The sequence below is a fragment of the Lycorma delicatula genome, chromosome 6 (assembly GCF_047948215.1).
Source record: "Lycorma delicatula isolate Av1 chromosome 6, ASM4794821v1, whole genome shotgun sequence".
NCBI classification, from domain to species: Eukaryota; Metazoa; Arthropoda; class Insecta; order Hemiptera; family Fulgoridae; genus Lycorma; species Lycorma delicatula.
In genome coordinates, this window is record NC_134460.1 from 158,727,613 (window position 1) to 158,748,559 (window position 20,947).

Here is a 20,947-nt window from a genome sequence, read left to right on the forward strand (position 1 = left end):
AAATAAATTCATTCTTATAGATACTATGTCGTTTTTGCATTGTACTGTATACACTACAACAGAAAATTGAGATGATCGGCATGAATTTAAATAAATTACATTTTTTAATCAAAATTTAAAATTAGTTTTATTCAGAACCAACAGATCACAAGCAAATAAAACCGAAATACTTATTTATAAAAGTACCGTTAAATACATTTATAGACTACATAAATATCGAAAAATTCATCATGTCTACTTTTTTTTTAGTGTTGCATAAAAGATTACATATAATACATACAGCTAACCAATTTAAATGAATTAAATGCTTAGTTAACTTAACAATCCAGAAAATGTTTACAATACATTAAAAAAATCTCATTAAAAACATTAAAAGAAAAATCAGTCAGATGATGCAACATTTCTTGAGTTCTTGAATATAGATTTACAAAACAAACTTGCACTTGGAGATTAAGGTTTGGATTTAATCATAGTCAAATACAAATGAAAATTATTGTGTTCGTTAATTAACATAAATGGACAACTTTGCACAACAGACTAAAATTTTTACATAAAATTTATAAAACACATTAGTCATTTTTTTACAGGAAAAATATACACAGAATCAAATTAGTAACTATAAAATGCAATGTGTTAAAGATAATGTTAAACACAAGAACTGTGTCCTTGAAGTATCATAGATAAATTGTTTCATCTTGAGTATTTTTTCAGTTTCAAATTTCTGCCTTTTAAAGTGTGGTAATAGTTTTTTAAGATTATGGAAATTTGACTACTGACATCCATTCTTTCTTAAATATTTCAGCAAGTGATCTTTTTGCTGTATCCTACATTGTTTATGGGGGACATATTCATTTATGCAGGAAAATGTAAATGTAAATTGTACACAAATTGTTGAACTGATTAAAAATGTGTTGAAATTAGCTACAGGGATAGTAAGATAAATTTTGCTACATAATACTTTTATTTTGACAAAGGTGAGCAAGAAATGGTATCAAATGAAATTAAAGAAATGGTCTGCATAACGATTCAGAAGGAAAGGCTTAAGAATTCCTTAGATTTTTAAGAAGCAAATCAATTCTTAAAAATGGATTGCCAGCTATCAGATTTATTCAAAATTTCAAGGCCATGGTTAAAGTCTTCTGTAAAACAAAAGAACTGAAAAAATGAATCAAATAGAATAGCTGGAAGCAGGATAATTATCTAATTCTATACTTTATCACATTCAAGAATATGGTACATAGGTTTAATCAAATAAATAATAAAATGCTAATACAGATAATATTTTTTAGTATTATTAGATAATAACTTAATAAAATGTACGCTTAAAAACACTACAGTATAACAGTGCTTAATTTAAATTTCTATGTACATAGAAACAAATACATAATTAGTTTCTACTAATTACCTTCTCTTTCGCCCTTCTAGTATGTTCTTGGACAGATTTGATAATCAAAGAGCCCTTGCTTTTTACCATTTTCTATCACTACTGAAAAAAACAACTAAATCGCTTTCATGTCTCTTCCACCGACTAAACTAGAAAAGGGAACGAACAAGGAACGTTCCATACACATGCAGGATAAAAAAACTACCTTCCACCATCATACCAAGGTCGGCACTGTGAGAATGACAGTGCTTTCTCTCTCCCACGCAGCCTTGTGTGCAGCTTCCTATATGTGCATGCGCACAGCAGCCAAACACCACACTGCTGGAATTGTGAAGGACAGTTTCGTACAAAGATTTTTGTAACTTTTTCATAAGCTGGGGGATGACTACTGACATTAAGCTTAAGGATTATATATTGCACACGTATAAAGAAAGAATTAGAAAAATGGACTCATTATATTAAATTTCATAGATAATATCAGGTGGAAATAGGGGTTGCTGCAGTTCCACAGTGCCTATACGCAAGCTGTCACTGGTGGATATCTCAAGTTATAAGTAAAAAACGAACAATATTATCTTGAATTCTGGCTTTGTGAAACACTGATATGAAAATGAATGAATTCATTAAATAATTGAATTCTCTGTCAGCAAAATGAATTTGCACCCTTGTCTTTGTGTTAAAATTTTGTTTAGAAAATACATAATAATTTCAGAACACCTGCCTTATTCATTAAATAAATAAATAGCAATAAAATGTAATTGCTAATTGATGGTAAACTGGTTGCTCCTTTATAGAAGAGACTATAACTATAATTCAATTCTGTAACAAATTAAAATCATAATCATGCCTGTTTCATATAAGTCTAAATACCAGTATATTAATAAATCATATTTACATCAGTACTTAAATATAAAGGATAACAGTTAATTTATTGTTATACATTATAATAAGGTATTAAGATAAGCAATAAAATCAACAATTATTACTGTAATTAGTTGAGGAATTATATATACAGTATCATAAAATATAACCACTTACAAGGCTTACAAGTGCACAACAACCTCCACGATCTGTTTTTGCAAGGTGTTTTCTAACATATTTAAAATATACATGTTCTAGGAAGAGCAGTGCGGCGGCCAAGAGAATGCCAGACATTAGTAGTAGAAAAGCAGAAAGAAACTGCTCGAGTGCTAAGGGATCACTGGACTTGTGTTCCTGTTTGCCAGGCTTACATGAACCAGTCATCCAATAACGACGCAATCTCTCTAGATCTCCTAGAAAAAAATTTCATACCCTTTAGAGTGCATTAAACACACAATTAATTCAATTGATTAAAACATTTTTTAACTTATATTTATTTATACCAAGTGTCAGACCTTACTCCATATAAATGCAATTGCTTATGTTAAATAACAATAATAATAATAATACGCACACATATCAGGCATGCAATGACATGATACTTGGTACTTTCACTTATGTTGGCTAACAGGGCAATGATTTTGCTCAGGAGTGTGATTTTCCTCTTACCTTTGAGTGAGAGGATGAGCACTTCAACTGCTCACACTTTAGCAGATAGTGCATCATCAGAGAGTTGAGACTCGATGACTGTGCCATCAGAGCCAGTATCATCTAATGCTAGCAGTAAAACATCCTCCATAATTTACTTCAGAGTATCAGAAGAATCCATCTCTGAGGCCTCCTCAGGTGCCTTGGAATTCTGAAGACATCGAAGCCTTCAGAAAGATGGAAAAAAGAAGAAAAAAGGATGGCCTAAGGGTAAACCTAGGCAACTGAAATAAGAATGAGATATATTTTATGAGCTTTTGATGAATTTAATGAAAGGATAAGTTTTTAATAATTGTGTGACCTTGTACCTGTTTTGGTAGATCTGACAACATTTATTTAGAAATGGATTATGTGTTTTTAAGTGGCAAGGGCCCTTTACAGCCTTGTCATTTTGTGTTTATTTTTGGGGTTTTAATATTCTTTGAAACGTCTATAGTATAGTATAAAAATTTTATTTTTTGAAACGTCACTAGTTTTTATCAGGAAGGGAACAAAATTTCTTTCTTGTTTTCTGTGGAAAAGGGCTGCTAATGACTGTAGTATTCATGCTCTCAACACTAAGAAAAAATAAATAATGCGTACTTTTTTTCTACTACTAATGTGCACGTTGTATCTGTTTCACTTGTGAACAATATGCAACCTAATGGCCCAATAGATGAGTATGATATGTATGACATGTAGATGAGATGTATAGTCTTGTGTAGTTTGAATACTTTCCTGAAATATATGGTTAACTGAACCTTTTGATGGTTACAAAAAATTCACTGATATCTACTGACTAGTATTCAGAGCCAGAGCCATATAAAAGTAACTTACCTTTACTAGAATTTGGACCTCAGAACATTTTATTTTACCACTACCAATGATTTTACTGAGACAAATCTGTTGGGATAATGGATAAATATCTGCTAAAAATATGATAAGACAGTGAGCAAATAAATTAACTGAACAATATTTTTACTATTAGGATCAAATTATAGTATAAACAATTTCGTGGTATTATAAATAATAATTACCATAAGATAATTATAACAATTAGCACTATATTAAATTTAATGTACAGAAAATTACCCCAATGCTGAAAAGCAAACAATAGTCAAAGAAGATAATGTTCTAAAAAGATTTCACTATCACTATACTTCTACATGATTAAATACAAAATTATTTAAATAATAAATTTATTATTACTTAATATTTTAACAGGAAACGTGTTAATTTCATTTTAAAATTTAATTAATTAGATACAGTGATGAGACAATGAAGAATGTTATGGTAGAGAGGGTGTCAAGTGTGAAAAATCAGCTTTTTACAGAAATAAGTTCAATATTATGTTTAAAATTAAGTTGGCATAGAATATAGTGAAACATAATTTGTGATGTGGATGGAAAAGCAAAAATCTACTGCAATAATTTTCAGCTTAAATGAATCCTGGATTATAAATAAAAAATAAACCATTAATTTTCCTATTGTATCGGTACAGATGGTTAAATCTGCATGATAGAGGACAATGTCTAATTGCTTTTTTTTGTAATCCCCAAGATAGGAAACAAAAGGCTTTAAGTAATTTTATAGGCAGAAACACACTCTACTGAGCACAAGTAAGAAGAATATGTTCCATCATATACTAAAAAAACAAACAATAAAACGCTACAGTAGTAAATGTAATGGGTTACAAGTTTATGACATTTGTAGCAACCATTTCTTAATTTTGATAATACTGAGAACATACAGTAGCAGTAATGAGAAAACCAATGAGAGAGAAACTAGAAGAGGATGATGAAATGAGTATATGAGAGAGAAAGTGGGAGAGAAAAAAAATTGTTTTTATTCTTTTGAAGTAAGATTTAGGACATAATATTCCTCTCTTATATTTATTCAGGTTACAACAAGCATCATTTAAAAGTATGATTAATAATTTTATTACAATAATAAAATAAAAATTATATAATAATGGCTGTAATATTTAAGAAAAAATTGAAAGAAAATAAATTGTTTAAAATTTTATAACATTTATATAAAATATTTTGCACATAGGTTGCTGTTTACGCTTTAATAAGCTTGCCATATGGTAATGTGCTCTGATAACAAAAATTAGAATTGAATCACCTTGATAGGATGAACAAACCAACAAAATTTTGTCCTCCAAGCAAGTAGGCCAGTTATGTATTGTTACATATTGTGTATTTCCTCAGGGATCATTTTTATTCTAAATTGGATATATTATAAAGACAATAAATTTACATTTTAAGACATTTTTATACGTTAGAATTTTACATATAGGCAATTGCCATTTGTGTACATCGATAGACTTAGTTCATTTTAGACTAATTAAAGCATCTTATCATACAATAAATACTTTTGTCACACTACCAGTAATTTATTGAACTAGCCACCCAGAAAAGGATACAGTCCACTTCAAAATATTTTATTTATCTTTTTTACTCCAAATCCAACATTTTAGTCACCCTGAACTGGATATGCAATAAATAGAGGATAGAAATTAAAAAACTTTATCAAGGTCTCTCTCTCTCTGACACACGCATTAAATTATTTCAATGTCTCCACCCTCATCCAACCAGCGTGGTGGACAGTCCAGCATGACATTAATGCTCATGCTTTGTAGTAATTGTTTATATTAGGTGATAAGGTTATTGTCTAAACGGCAAGTACCACATTCTAATTCTTACTAAAATCTACTGGCAGCTATCATTCAATCGATTAATTAATCGTACATAATTTTTACTTTCATATAACATTTCCTTCTTAATCGTAAAATATTTATATCTTATCTTTATCATTGTATTTTGTTGTTCTACATACATTGTTAATACTTAATTTATTCCTCCTTATTGTATTTCTTGTTATTCCTTGACACTGCCACATAATAGTTAATAGTTTTATTATTTAAATATATTGACCTAATTAAAATGAAATGGCTGGGCACAAAGAAACAGAACCAGATATAAAAACTCATCAAAGGAGAAATTTGAAGGCTACATAGACTTAACTTAAAAATCAAATAAGTATTTTAGAGGTTGAAATAAACATTAATTTATTGACTTAAACAGAATAGTTTACATATTATATACCAAGAATTCAAAGATGTATAAAACAAAGCGACATTAATTTCAGATTTTACTGATGAAGAGATAAATTGTGAAGAATTTGAAAATACAGTTGAATTATATGTTAAACTTCAGTCTTTGAATGGTCAAAGGAAAAGACCTGACTACTATTCTGAATCCTCTAGTTTCAGACACAGTTCAAAAGCACATTCTCAGAAAAGTTACAGACAATAGCCATTTTGTCCTTTTTAAGGTAATTTTAAAGAATGGTATTCCTACAGAGATATTTGTGAATCATTGTTAATAAACTATTGAAGGTAGTCTGATGTTCGAAAGTTCAATTACTTTGTGGAAAGTACATGGGTTAATCAAGAATATTCCTATTATGGATACAGTTTTTAAAAGTGCCTATTTTCTTTGTGTAACTGTCACAACAAAAGGTTCACTGCTGCTACAAATCACATTAAATACCTATTAAAAAATCAAATCACATTAATTAACCTTCAGCTGTCAAGAATAATTCAATTCAGTTGCATAAACTAATAAATGAATTATCAACTAATTATGAGGCTGTTTTGACAGCACTTAATTAGATGTCTTGTTGTCAGTTCAATTAGTCTTAAACAGAATTGATCTTTCAGCAAGCATAGAGTTCAAAACATCCATTAAAACAGAACAAAAGTCACCATGACTGATTCATTTCCTTTTTAAAATGTAAATGTGCAGATAATTTGTAGTGAACCTTGAAAGGTACCACCATCTACAGCAATCCTGTCATTACTAAATTTTCTTGTAACAAATCAAATAAAACTAATTAAATCAATAACTGCTTTTAATTTGTTTTCTTGTTTAATATGTAAGAGTACTCATAAACTTCACAAATATATTTCACTTAGTCCTTCAGAAAGGCTAAGTCAAGTCAAAAAGTTTTGTTTATGTTTAAATTGCCTAAAACCACGTTATCAAGCCAAAGAGTGTCATTTATCTATATTGTGTTTTAAACGTAATAAAGGACATCACACAAGCCTTTACTGGAATAAAATAATATCACACAGTTCATTTTTCAAGCAATCCTTTGTTTCAGGTAAAACAAACTCTCGAGAACATGTAACATAATCAAACTGAAAAATCAATAAAAAATTGTCATATAAGACATAATAATCAAACTCAAGTTTTGCTTGCAACCGCCTTTGTTTATGTACAAGATGAATATAACAACTACAATATGATGACCATGTGTTGTGCTGCATTAGGTAACGGATCGCAAGTTTACTTCATAACTGAGAATCTAGTACAAAAGTTACATCCTAAACAATTAAATGCTACTTCTGTTTAATTTAAAATAGTTTGGCGTATGAATCCAATTACAACGTAAACATACAGATTGTTTCTTTAAAATATCAGCTGACTGATATAAAGTTTTGAGAGCTTAGTTTGTAATTCACTAAATGCAAGTTTTTTTATCTTACTACTTTATCAAATTGTTAGTTTCTGACCTTTTGTATATTTGTTGTTTGAATATAGAATTTTTAATAAAGGATGTAATACCTAAGAAGTGGGCTACTATAATAGCTTTTTATGAAAACACTTCCTTTACTTAACAGAGATACATAAACCTGATGTAAGGTGAGTTTAAGTACAATTAATAGAATCATTAAGTTGAACAATGAAACGGGTACATTATCATTTTAGTGTAAAGGAAATTGTTAGAAGAGAAGGACTATCACTTCGTAGAATGATGATGCATATTTGATAAGAAAAAGCAAGGTATTCCTAAAAAAATATTTTTGAACTTCAAAAACATCTTGCAGAAACCAGAGTCAAAGTTCATGACTAAATGGTTCGTTGCAAATTGTTAGAGACTGGTTTTTTTTTTTTTTTTTTGTCTTCAGTCATTTGACTGGTTTGATGCAGCTCTCCAAGATTCCCTATCTAGTGCTAGTCGTTTCATTTCAGTATACCCTCTACATCCTACATCCCTAACAATTTGTTTTACATATTCCAAACGTGGCCTGCCTACACAATTTTTCCCTTCTACCTGTCCTTCCAAAATTAAAGCGACTATTCCAGGATGCCTTAGTATGTGGCCTATAAGTCTGTCTCTTCTTTTAACTATATTTTTCCAAATGCTTCTTTCTTCATCTATTTGCCGCAATACCTCCTCATTTGTCACTTTATCCACCCATCTGATTTTTAACATTCTCCTATAGCACCACATTTCAAAAGCTTCTAACCTTTTCTTCTCAGATACTCCGATTGTCCAAGTTTCACTTCCATATAAAGCGACACTCCAAACATACACTTTCAAAAATCTTTTCCTGACATTTAAATTAATTTTTGATGTAAACAACTTATATTTCTTACTGAAGGCTCGTTTAGCTTGTGCTATTCGGCATTTTATATCGCTCCTGCTTCGTCCATCTTTAGTAATTCTACTTCCCAAATAACAAAATTCTTCTACCTCCATAATCTTTTCTCCTCCTATTTTCACATTCAGTGGTCCATCTTTGTTATTTCTACTACATTTCATTACTTTTGTTTTGTTCTTGTTTATTTTCATGCGATAGTTCTTGCGTAGGACTTCATCTATGCCGTTCATTGTTTCTTCTAAATCCTTTTTATTCTCGGCTAGAATTACTATATCATCAGCAAATCGTAGCATCTTTATCTTTTCACCTTGTACTGTTACTCCGAATCTAAATTGTTCTTTAACATCATTAACTGCTAGTTCCATGTAAAGATTAAAAAGTAACGGAGATAGAGAACATCCTTGTCGGACTCCCTTTCTTATTATGGCTTCTTTCTTATGTTCTTCAATTGCTACTGTTGCTGTTTGGTTCCTGTACATGTTAGCAATTGTTCTTCTATCTCTGTATTTGAACCCTAATTTTTTTAAAATGCTGAACATTTTATTCCAGTCTACGTTATCGAATGCCTTTTCTAGGTCTATAAACGCCAAGTATGTTGGTTTGTTTTTCTTTAATCTTCCTTCTACTATTAATCTGAGGCCTAAAATTGCTTCCCTTGTCCCTATACTTTTCCTGAAACCAAATTGGTCTTCTCCTAACACTTCCTCCACTCTCCTCTCAATTCTTCTGTATAGAATTCTAGTTAAGATTTTTGATGCATGACTAGTTAAACTAATTGTTCTGTATTCTTCACATTTATCTGCCCCTGATTTCTTTGGTATCATTACTATAACACTTTTTTTGAAGTCTGACGGAAATTCCCCTTTTTCATAAATATTACACACCAGTTAATCTATAATCTATCAATCGCCTCCTCCCCTGCACTGCGCAGTAATTCTACAGGTATTCCGTCTATTCCAGGAGCCTTTCTGCCATTTAAATCTTTTAATGCTCTCTTAAATTCAGATCTCAGTATTGTTTCTCCCATTTCATCCTCCTCAACTTCCTCTTCTTCCTCTATAAAACCATTTTCTAATTCATTTCCTCCGTATAACTCTTCAATATATTCCACCCATCTATCGACTTTACCTTTCGTATTATATATAGGTGTACCATCTTTGTTTAACACATTATTAGATTTTAATTTATGTACCCCAAAATTTTCCTTAACTTTCCTGTATGCTCCGTCTATTTTACCAATGTTCATTTCTCTTTCCACTTCTGAACACTTTTCTTTAATCCACTCTTCTTTCGCCAGTTTGCACTTCCTGTTTATAGCATTTCTTAATTGCCGATAGTTCCTTTTACTTTCTTCATCACTAGCATTCTTATATTTTCTACGTTCATCCATCAGCTGCAATATATCGTCTGAAACCCAAGGTTTTCTACCAGTTCTCTTTATTCCGCCTAAGTTCGCTTCTGCTGATTTAAGAATTTCCTTTTTAACATTCTCCCATTCTTCTTCTACATTTTCTATCTTATCTTTTTTACTCAGACCTCTAGCGATGTCCTCCTCAAAAATCTTCTTTACCTCCTCTTCCTCAAGCTTCTCTAAATTCCACCGATTCATCTGACACCTTTTCTTCAGGTTTTTAAACCCCAATCTACATTTCATTATCACCAAATTATGGTCGCTATCAATGTCTGCTCCAGGGTAAGTTTTGCAGTCCACGAGTTGATTTCTAAATCTTTGCTTAACCATGATATAATCTATCTGATACCTTGCAGTATCGCCTGGCTTTTTCCAAGTGTATATTCTTCTATTATGATTTTTAAATTGGGTGTTGGCAATTACTAAATTATACTTCGTGCAAAACTCTATAAGTCGGTCCCCTCTTTCATTCCTTTTGCCCAGCCCGTATTCACCCACTATATTTCCTTCCTTGCCTTTTCCAATGCTTGCATTCCAATCTCCAACTATTATTAAATTTTCATCTCCTTTTACGTGTTTAATTGCTTCATCAATCTCTTCGTATACACATTCTACCTCATCATCATCATGGGCTCTTGTAGGCATATAGACGTTAACAATCGTTGTCGGTTTAGGTTTTGAATTTATCCTTATTACAATGACTCTATCGCTATGCGTCTTGAAATACTCCACTCTCCTCCCTATTTTCTTGTTCATCACGAAACCTACTCCTGCCTGCCCATTATTTGACGCTGAGTTAATTACTCTAAAGTCACCCGACCAAAAGTCGCCTTCCTCTTCCCACCGAACCTCACTAATTCCTACTATATCCACGTTTACCCTATCCATTTCCCTTTTTAAATTCTCTAGCCTACCAACCTTTTTTAAGCTTCTAACATTCCACGCTCCGACTCGTAGAATGTTATTTTTTACTTTTCTGGTGACCCCTTCCTTAGTAGTCCCCACCCGGAGATCCGAACGGGGGATTATTTTACCTCCGGAATATTTTACCAAGGAAGGCGCCTCCATTATTGCTTTTGAAAATGCAGAGCCACATTTTCTTGGAAAAAAAAAACAGCTGTAGTTTTCCATTGCTTTCAGCTGCGCAGTACTCAGAGGACTGAGTGATGTTGATACGGCCGTTTAAGTCGTCCTGACTCACGCCCCTAACAACTACTGAAAGAGCTGCTGCCCTCTTTCAGGAATCATTCCTTAGTCTGGCTCTCAACAGATACCTCTCCGATATGGTTGCACCTTCGGTCCAGCTACTCTGTATCCCTGAGCACTCAAGCCCCCTCACCAACGGCAAGGTCTCATGATTCATAGAGGAGGAGAGACTGGTAGGAGGACTCAAACAACTGCAATGATGAAAAATGACTTAAATGTGCAAAACTATAAAAACTGGACTCGGAAAGTTTGGAGAAAGGTATTATTGCTTTCTGATGAATTCCAGTCTTATGTTCAAGGAATAAGAGTACATATAAAGAACTGATGGTGAAAAGTTAAATCTAAAAGATATCCACCAAACCTTTAAGTATCCTCTAAAATGAAGTTTAAAGGTTATTTTTCATTTAATGGAACAAGATCATTTGGACCTGGTGAAAGTATGATGAATAGTGAACATTTTTTATTACTACTGGAGAAAAGTGCGTGGGGAAAGTGTGTTAGCAGAGTTAATAAAACTTTAGCCTGAGAAATCTACTGTTTTTCAGCAAATAACCAAGTTTTTTCAGGACAAAGAGATAAAAGTAGTCAACTGGAGCAGGAATTCAGCAGATTTGATAAGGATTCATATCTGTAAGCTTGTACTTACTAATGGAGCCTTAATCTGCTTGTAAGGACAAGCTCAGGAAAGTGGATTGTACTACTGAAAATAGAGGATGATTTTATCATTTATGTAAATGTAGTTTTATGACAGAAATTTGTGAAACTATAAATTGTTGGTTAACTCTATGGCCTAGTAGGGTTGAAATGTTAATCCTTATGTTAATAAGGATTGACATTTAATGATAAATGTTAAAAGCTAAAGAAAGACATATTAACAGCTAAAATTCATTTTAATGTATGTTAATAACATTTTTTTGGTCTCTATAAAAAAATAAAGCATGTATGTATATTATAAAAATAATCTTATCTCAATTAATTTGCAAAAGGATGATATAAGAGTATTAATAAAATAATTAAAACACAATGAAGGCAGTAGTTATTAGATTCTCTGAATAATTTAACATCTCTATTAATTACTTTTTGAAATAATAATTATATATGTCTACAAGCACAATATAGTTAATACACAATCTAAATATAGTAATATAATTTATGTATATTACAATGAATAAAAATTGTCAAGGTGAAAAACTATGCTGATTTCTTTAGTTTAATTTTTGGTTGTGGCAACCTGCGTTTGTCCTGAATTTGGTCTTATGCTTTAGTGCTTAATATGAAAGTCAACAATTTTCAGATATGACTCATGTTACATAAAAATGTATAGGGCTCAAAAAATCATTTATTAAGTACTGTATTTATGTCCTCAATGATGAGCAATTCTTTAATGTCTTACTATTAATGACTAAAAACATTTGTTGTGTATGTGTGTGTGTGTGTGTGTGTGTGTGTGTGTGTGTGTGTGTGTGTGTGTGTGTGTGTGCGCATGTGCTTGTGTGTGTGAAATATTTCTAGAATTGTCATGGTACAATGATAGCCTCCTCTTCACCTTTCATCTGGAAGGTTCTGAGTTTGGCATTTTTTCATGAGATTCAAAAATTCATTCTTATCTATTATAGAAAAAACAACTGTAACTGGGCAATCTGTCTGTTATTGTTGACCTAAATAAATACATAAATAGGTTGGGCATGGATCTAAATGTCATAATTAGAATCTAAATTATTACTGATAGTAATAGAGAACACTTCTTTCTACAAAATATTACATACTATTATTATTATTTTTAGGATTGAAATTAATTAATTGAAAATTTCCTTCTTCCTATTAATAAAAAAATGAATATACATTTACCATTTTCCCGGAAGTCTAGCAGTCTCTTGTTAAACATTTGGACATATTTAGAGTTTCTAGTAAAGGCGAGGCCATAACCAGTCTTGGCATACCAAGAACCGACAGTGAGCAATCTACAGTCTTCATCTTGAGCTACTAAGTAATCTAACACTGTTCCATCATAAATAAAAGCATCTAGATCACTGAAACAATTATAAAATTAAGTAAATTAAATAAAATAAAATAATACAACTTACAATAGATAGCATACTACATGGCAGAAATAATGATGTACTGCATTGGTAAGAATCATCTTTTTCACATGTTGCTACAAGAAACAACATAACCAAAAATATTCACTCCTACTACTTAACAATATTTATATAATATTGATGATGAACAGAGGTAACTCAAATCTCAACAAAATACTCATATTCTACATGTCTTCAGCTAAGCGTTTATTATTTTTTTTTTTGTAGAAAAAATCCAGCAATATCTGGGGATTATCACAATGGATATCAATAATATTATTACTCTTCCTTAATGGTTACTCATAGGAAAATGATTTTATTAGAGTAGAAACCTATGAAATTTTGAAGATTTAGTCTGTTTATAATTATAATTAAAGGAATAGAGTACAATCAATAAAGATCTATAATTTTCTTTAAAATTTCACCTGCTTATAAGGATGAAGCAACACTATTGTACAGAAGGAATATCATATTCAAAACTTGTCAGAATAACACTATTCTGACAAGTTTGGAATATGAATTTCTAAAAAAAATAATTCCAAATATCACAATAAAACTTCCATATATTTACTATTACATAAAGCAACATAACAGGGCATTTACAAGCATTTTAGAAAGATTGCTGAATAACAATAATTATTGTAATATATAATTTGAACATATTTGTTCATTTATTAGGATGTCATGATATGATAATACTTTAAAATAATAAAACTCATCAAATCTTTTACAGATAATATGAAAAATATTTCTTTCATTTATCTAAGGCAATCATTCCTTCATTGTGTAGTTGTTACTGGTGCTTTTGTTAATGGCAAACATCTTAAAATAGTTAAGAAACCTCTTAGTATGTAATGGAATATTATACTTTATTTGTATAATATTAATATTATACAGGTAAAAATTTTACTTAACATATTATTTTGTTTATTTAAATGATGGCTTTGTCATAAATTTTTTTTGGTTTGACAAGTATCTTACAGTTAAATAAGATACTTGTCAAGAAGAATTTTTTAAATTGTATGCAAGCAATGTTTTTTTATGTTACCTTGTTAAAGGAATATATTCCTCATTCATAAAACATTTACACATCCTAACTTACAGTCCACTGCAGAATCTTAACTTGCTTGTTTTATCATATCCAAAATAGACATCTGTTTTTAAAAAAAATATGTAGAAAACCCACTACAACTAACAACATTTTTCCTGACAATCATAATTATATTGTTCCACAAATCGACCTGCTACTCAGCATAAGTAAGTACTTTTTTCAAACATGTTACATTACATAAAATACACACCCTCTTCTGTTATTAGGTTCATGTAAAACTCAATTAAGTTTAATATCAGGCTTGATTTAATGATCTAACTGATTACAGACAAAATATTACATACTGTACAGAATAAAATCAAAATACAGATTGTAACAGATGATACAAACAGCTATACACTTGTTCAATGAATTATTAAAGATAATCGATATTTTCAAGAAAGAGGGCCTGAAAGATTGCCATTAAAACTACAAATAAAATAAGCAAGATTAAACAGTGCAATTAATAGTAACACTGACAAACACACAAGCCCAACAGTACTGCAATTTTCACTACGTACTATGAAGTCTGTTCAGAAAATAGCCAAAATTTATTTTTTAATCTTTGTTATTAATTTTACAGATTATCCGTCCTCTTCCTTATCCCTTTCAAAGTACTTTCCTCCCTTACTTTTCCCAGTGGTTTCTACTTTACAAAGCAGTCTTGAATAGCTTAATTTCAAGTGGCCTTTAAGGTCCGTGACAAATTTGCTTTAATGTTATCAATAGTCTCAAAACAGTGTCCTTCCATCACTGATTTTAATTTCAGAAATAAGAAAATATTGAAGGAGCAGTCTAGCGAACGGGGAGGCTGAAGGAGGACGGACAGTCATCTGATTTTTGGCACATAACTGACAAATTGTCAAAGCTGAGTGTGCAGGCATATTGTCATGATGAAAGTACCATGAGTTGTTTCGCCACAACTCTGGTCTCTTTTTGCGGATATTTTCTTGTAACCATTGTAAAATGCCTTAGTAGTACATATGGTTCACTGTTTCACCTTGAGGCAAGAATTCAAAATGTACAATTCCATCAAAATTTAAAAAAAGAGAGTGGATCACTTTGACATTGGATCAAGACTGATGTGCTTTCTTGGAACATGGAGATCCTATGCCAATCCATTGTGATGATTGAACTTTTGTCTCAATACCACAGCCATAAACTCAGCTTTTGTTTCCTGTTATAGCCTTTTGTATGAATGTTTCATCTTCATCGCCTTGTTCAAGAAGTTGGCGACTACACTCCATCCATTCAATGTTCTTTCTGTTGTTCAGTCATCAAACGAGAAAAAAACTTTGATGCATTCACTTTTCAATGAAAATGTCATGGCATGACCTAACCAAAGAAAACAAGTGTGATTAAATGTGAAGACTTCCTCACAATAAGTCTAATTTCTCATGCATCCAAAATCATAACACCTACGCTATTGCAAGGAATAGACAAGACATTAGACATGGTCCTGAGTGAAGATCAGTTTGGCTTCAGAAGAGAAAGAGGTGCATGAGAAGCTATATTAGCTTAAAGATTATTAATATAAAAGAGCCTAAAAAAGGACAAATTTGTCTATATCACCTTTATTGATCTTGAAATGGCATTCAATCAAGTGAACTGGGACAACATTTTCAAGATACTCAAAAAGAATCGGATCAGATGTAAGGATCAAAGGATCATCTAGACTTTATACAGAAATGAGGAGACAATTGTCAGAATGGGAGATCAAGAGAGAGTAAAAGTGCATAAAGTGGTGTAACAGGTTTGTCAATTGCCACCTATTTTGTTTAACTTACTAGATCAAGTGAAGGAAGAAGTCAGAGAGAGAGCATTAGCATCCAGGGATAGAAAATTGATATGCTACGATTTACTGACGACATTGCCGTGATCGCAGATAATGAAAAGTATATGATCGACATTATTGAAAAAATGGATACCATATTTACTAAAGATTACAACCTTACAATAAACAGAACAAAAACCAAACAATAGTATGTGGTCAGGTATTTAAAAGTGCATAGATTAAACTGAATGGTGAGACTCACCAACAGACTAACAAATTTAAGTACATAGGCAATACAATTACGTAAGACAGGAGAAGTTCCAAGGAAATAAAAATGAGAATTGCCTTTAACAGGAAGAAACATTGTTTTGTACTACCAATACAAATTTGGATGTAAGGAAACAGCTTTTAACAATGTACACATGGAATGTACATTCTGTATGGTAGCGAAAGTTGGACAATCAGATCTGCGGGTAGAAGGAAGCTGGAGGTCTTTGAAATGTGGTGATACAGGCAAATGGTTAGAATCAGGTGGGTTGAAAGAGTTACGAGTAATGCAGTTCTTAGCCGGATGAATGAAGAACATGAATGAAGAATGTTCTCGCAAAGAGAAGAGATGTGCTAATTGGCCACATACTAGCCAAATGACACAACAAGCTGCTCCAAATTATTGCTGAGGGAATGATTAAAAGGAAGAATCATTGTGGGAGAGGATGGCTGGAATACATGAAGCAGACTATGAGGGATGTGAATTGTGAAACCTCTCAAGCTGAAAAGGAAGGCTCAGGATAGAGGACTCTGGAGACTTTGATTGGTCAATCTTATGATTGACCAATCAATCATAAGATTGAATACCAAAGAGAGAGAGAGAGAGAGAGAGACCACAATAAATAAAAAAACAATCAAAATCAAACACATTATTCAAATAATAATAATTCAAATTATTCAGATAATTAATTTGTATAATTATCATTCAAATAATAATAATAATAAATAATAACAACTTTTTTTGATGGACTTCACATCTCCCCTTACAGCCATCCCAACCTCCATGAAATAACCTAACAGGAAAGCTGAGTGATCTACTCAATGTGAAGAAAGTGCATTGAGCAATAAAGAAAACATTTGTGTATATACAAGTCCTATCAGAGAACATATAAAACAGGGGAACATCAGAACACTAAATGACTATTATAATAAACTACAAAATAACTTGATAATGCGACAAACCAAAAATATTAACATGCAAATCACTAACAATAAAACAACACCAACAGCAAGATACCAGTAAGAAAACCTATTCAAATATTTTCATTATATCACTCGGTTTATGTTAGAGGTCCATAATTAATATAAGCTACAATATAATAAAACATCCAGTTTTGAAACATCTGATTAGCTGCACTATATTTTATTAACTGACTTGACGACATGAAAAACATCTACTAACAACAACAACATAGTAACCAACCAATAATAACAAAAGAAGATACATCTAAAGAACTCATATGTGAATCATCAATTGATAGTCTATATTTTAATACGTGTTAACTTAATATATGAATATTTACATATATCGCTAACACTCTCCTGAAATATTCTTACGCAAATATAATAACCATCAAAAGATCATGTAGTGGTAATCCCAATAAAATTTTTCATTCGATTTAATTTATTTGATGATAAAGATTGTGAAAATATCTGCTGCTTTTTCTTCAGATGGAGTATATTTCATTGCTATTTATCTATATACAACTAATTATCTGATGTAGTGATAATGTGTCTATATGTTTTGATTGTTCGTTGAAAATAGGGTTTCTAATGAATTTAATAGTACTCTGGTTGTCAATGTAGATCACAAGAATGGAATTTTGATCAATAGTTCCGATTTCTTTCAGTAATTTATTTAACCACATAAGTGATATTTAAGTCTCACAAACAACCACATATTCTGCTTTCATAGATGATAAGGGTACACATTTTTGCAATTAACTCTTATGTGATCTAGAATCATGCCAATCATGGCTATCTGATTATCTTCTTTTATCATGATCACGGTTTATATCTCTATCTCTTTCTCTCCTATCTCTATTTCTGCCCTGATCTTTCTCTATCTGTCTCCCTACCTCTTTCTCTGTCTCTTTCAAAATCTCTCAAATTCTATTATCCCTTCTAATTGATTGGCTTCTTTTGGAAAGTTCATGATCTCTGTTCCTATGTCTTTTATCATCATCATGTACTTTTAATTCTTCATTTATTCTCATAACTAATCCATCGTGGAAAAATAGTATGAAAAAAATGTCTCATTATAAAACATACAAGGATTGCACAACTGTCCTGTAAATTAGAAGTTCCAAGGAATTCAATTATATATTTTTACCAATACTTCAAAACCTGTTTCAGCCAAACTTTTAAGTAATTTATACACATGACTTGTACTCTCATTACATCCCTGTGGTTGTTGCATATGTATATTCTCTTCTAAGGTACTATTCAAGAAAGCTGTTTCCACATTAATATGTTTAATACTCCAATCATGCTAAATAGTGGGACCCTGCAGAGCTCTCATGGTTCTAATCTGATAACACATTCAATTTGAAAATCTCGTTAAAATCATATCCTTTTCTTTTATTGAAACCCCTACCACTAAATGAACTTTATACTGAATAATTTCATGTTTGAAATTCATTTTTATGGAAAAAGCCATCTGTTATCAATCACTGCACATTGAAATGGTAAATTCACAATTCCCATGTCTTATTCTTGTATAATGAATTCATTTCATTATTCATTACAGTTTCCCAATGCTTAACATTCCTTAATATTACAGCCTCATTATTATCTGTTGGTACTTCTTTTAACAACATAAATTTTGGGTTCTGTTGAAATGATTCACCTCAATATTGTGATGGTGCTTGAATTTCCTTTCTATTTTTTAGATTATAACAATACTTTTGATTATTATCAGTAATCTGTTGTTCATGGTCACATTCAAATAGTAAAATGAATTTATTCTATTAATTTTTTTAAAATTGAAAATTAAAAAATTTTCTAATTTAATTATCATAAATTAAAGATTACAGACAGTTAGCATGTGTTTGTATACTTATAAGCTGTTATTGAATGTTAATAATATGGTTTACTCTGCTGTAGGCCTATCCTCTACTTTTAGCCTCTTTTTTCAAAGCTATTTTAAACAAAGTTTGAATATTACTTCATTACAAAAAAATGATTTCAAGTTTATTTTTTAAACTTCATGCTTAATGGCTTCTCAACAGGCTAAGGGATCTAATCATTTTCTATTTATTCAGATTTTCATTCATTTAAATCAGATCCAGTTTCTCTAGTCTAACCCACCAGGTTGGTCTAGTGGTGAGCGCGTCTTCCCAAATCAGCTGATTTGGAAGTCGAGAGTTACAGCGTTCAAGTCCTAGTAAAGCCAGATATTTTTACATGGATTTGAATACTAGATCGTGGATACCGGTGTTCTTTGGTGGTTGGGTTTCAATTAACCACACATCTCAGGTACGGTCGAACTGAGAATGTACAAGATTACACTTCATTTACACTCACTCATACATATCATCCTCATTCATCCTCTGAAGAATTATCTAAACGGTAGTTACTGGAGGCTAAACAGGAAAAAGAAAGTTTCTCTAGTCTGAAGGAGATAAACTACCGTCTTTGAATTATTATATAAAAAATATCAAATTAAAGATGTGATAACTTAAAACTAGTTCATACAATTCTAATTCAATTTTAGTGTGTTTTGAAGAACATATTATAATAAAACAAACAATAAAACTTTGTACAGTGTGAATTTCTACCATAATTTTATCAATCACATATAATTTTTATGTAATTATTAGAAAAAACATAACTTTTTCACTGTAAAATATTGGTTGCCGTATTTTGAATTTTGATTGGAGGGACTTCATATTATACTATTAAGAAGAAACACAACTTCAGCTACATGCATATAAGCTTTTAGAGACCGATGATTCACAGTTATATGATTTACAATAAGAAAAATTTTTTATATAGTCCTAACCTACTCAAATCAGTTATAATTTCAGCCGATGAATAATAAGCTGATAAGATTAGAAAGGCTTGTAAGATTTGATTAAAAATCAATATCCACTTGAAAAAGTCACTTTACCAATAACAACAGCTGGTGAGTGTAAAGTTAGCAAACCAACTATAACAGAATATTACAATTTTAACATACCCGCTAGTGACTGCAGCAACTCCTTCAACAACATTTGTTTTATTAAATTGTTTCATGTAGTTATGCATTTCACTAAAGTACTTTTTTAGTGTAGAATCAGTGTGACTCCATGGTATGGTACCAAACTTGAACATAGGTTTTGTGCTATATGGTTTAGCTAACTGAAAAATAAAACAAGAAAATAAAAATTACACATTTGAAAAGTAACATTTATTAATATTTTTCTATCATAGCAAGTATGAAACACTAAGATAAAAAAAAAAAAAAACTAACGTTAAATTGACACTGTGCATACATTCACCTTAGCTGCAACACCCAAGTTATATATTCAATCATTTAACTTCAATAAAAGTTATTACTGCATATTTTATATTAAAATTACAAAATACAGATAAAAGAGTAAAAAGAATACATTCTGATATGTTTTTGATAATCTTATACATTTTCTAGGTCAGACACAAAATAAGAAACAGATTAATTAGAGAGTAGTTCCATATCAGTTGTTTTTGGAAATACGGGCAACTAAGGTAATTGCTGACACCAAATACATTAGTTTTGGTACTAATAAGGAACTGAAGATAAAATTATGGTATTGAAATTGCAGCTTAACAAAAATACGATAAATCCCATTATCTGAGGCAGTGATTCTCAGCCTTTTTAGCTCCATGACCCAAAAAGTAAAAAAAAATATATATATTGCATATTTTGCGATCTCTTAACCCCAACCCAATGCAACTTAGTTCAAACTATTTAGCTGTGATGATAGCGACGGG

The 20,947-nt window shown here is 31.1% G+C and overlaps 1 protein-coding gene across 1 annotated transcript in view; it reads right to left on the reverse strand.

Annotated features, from left to right (window-relative positions):
* The window catches only part of Nmdar2 (glutamate ionotropic receptor NMDA type subunit 2), a 694,511-nt gene that overhangs the window by 31,443 nt on the left and 642,121 nt on the right, over positions 1 to 20,947 (reverse strand). Inside the window, exons 13-15 of the mRNA XM_075369831.1 lie at positions 20,175 to 20,335; positions 12,853 to 13,034; positions 2,423 to 2,658 (exon numbers count right to left, since the gene is read on the reverse strand). Coding sequence (XP_075225946.1) covers positions 2,423 to 2,658; positions 12,853 to 13,034; positions 20,175 to 20,335 — 579 coding nt within the window. The remainder of the gene's footprint in view (positions 1 to 2,422; positions 2,659 to 12,852; positions 13,035 to 20,174; positions 20,336 to 20,947) is intronic.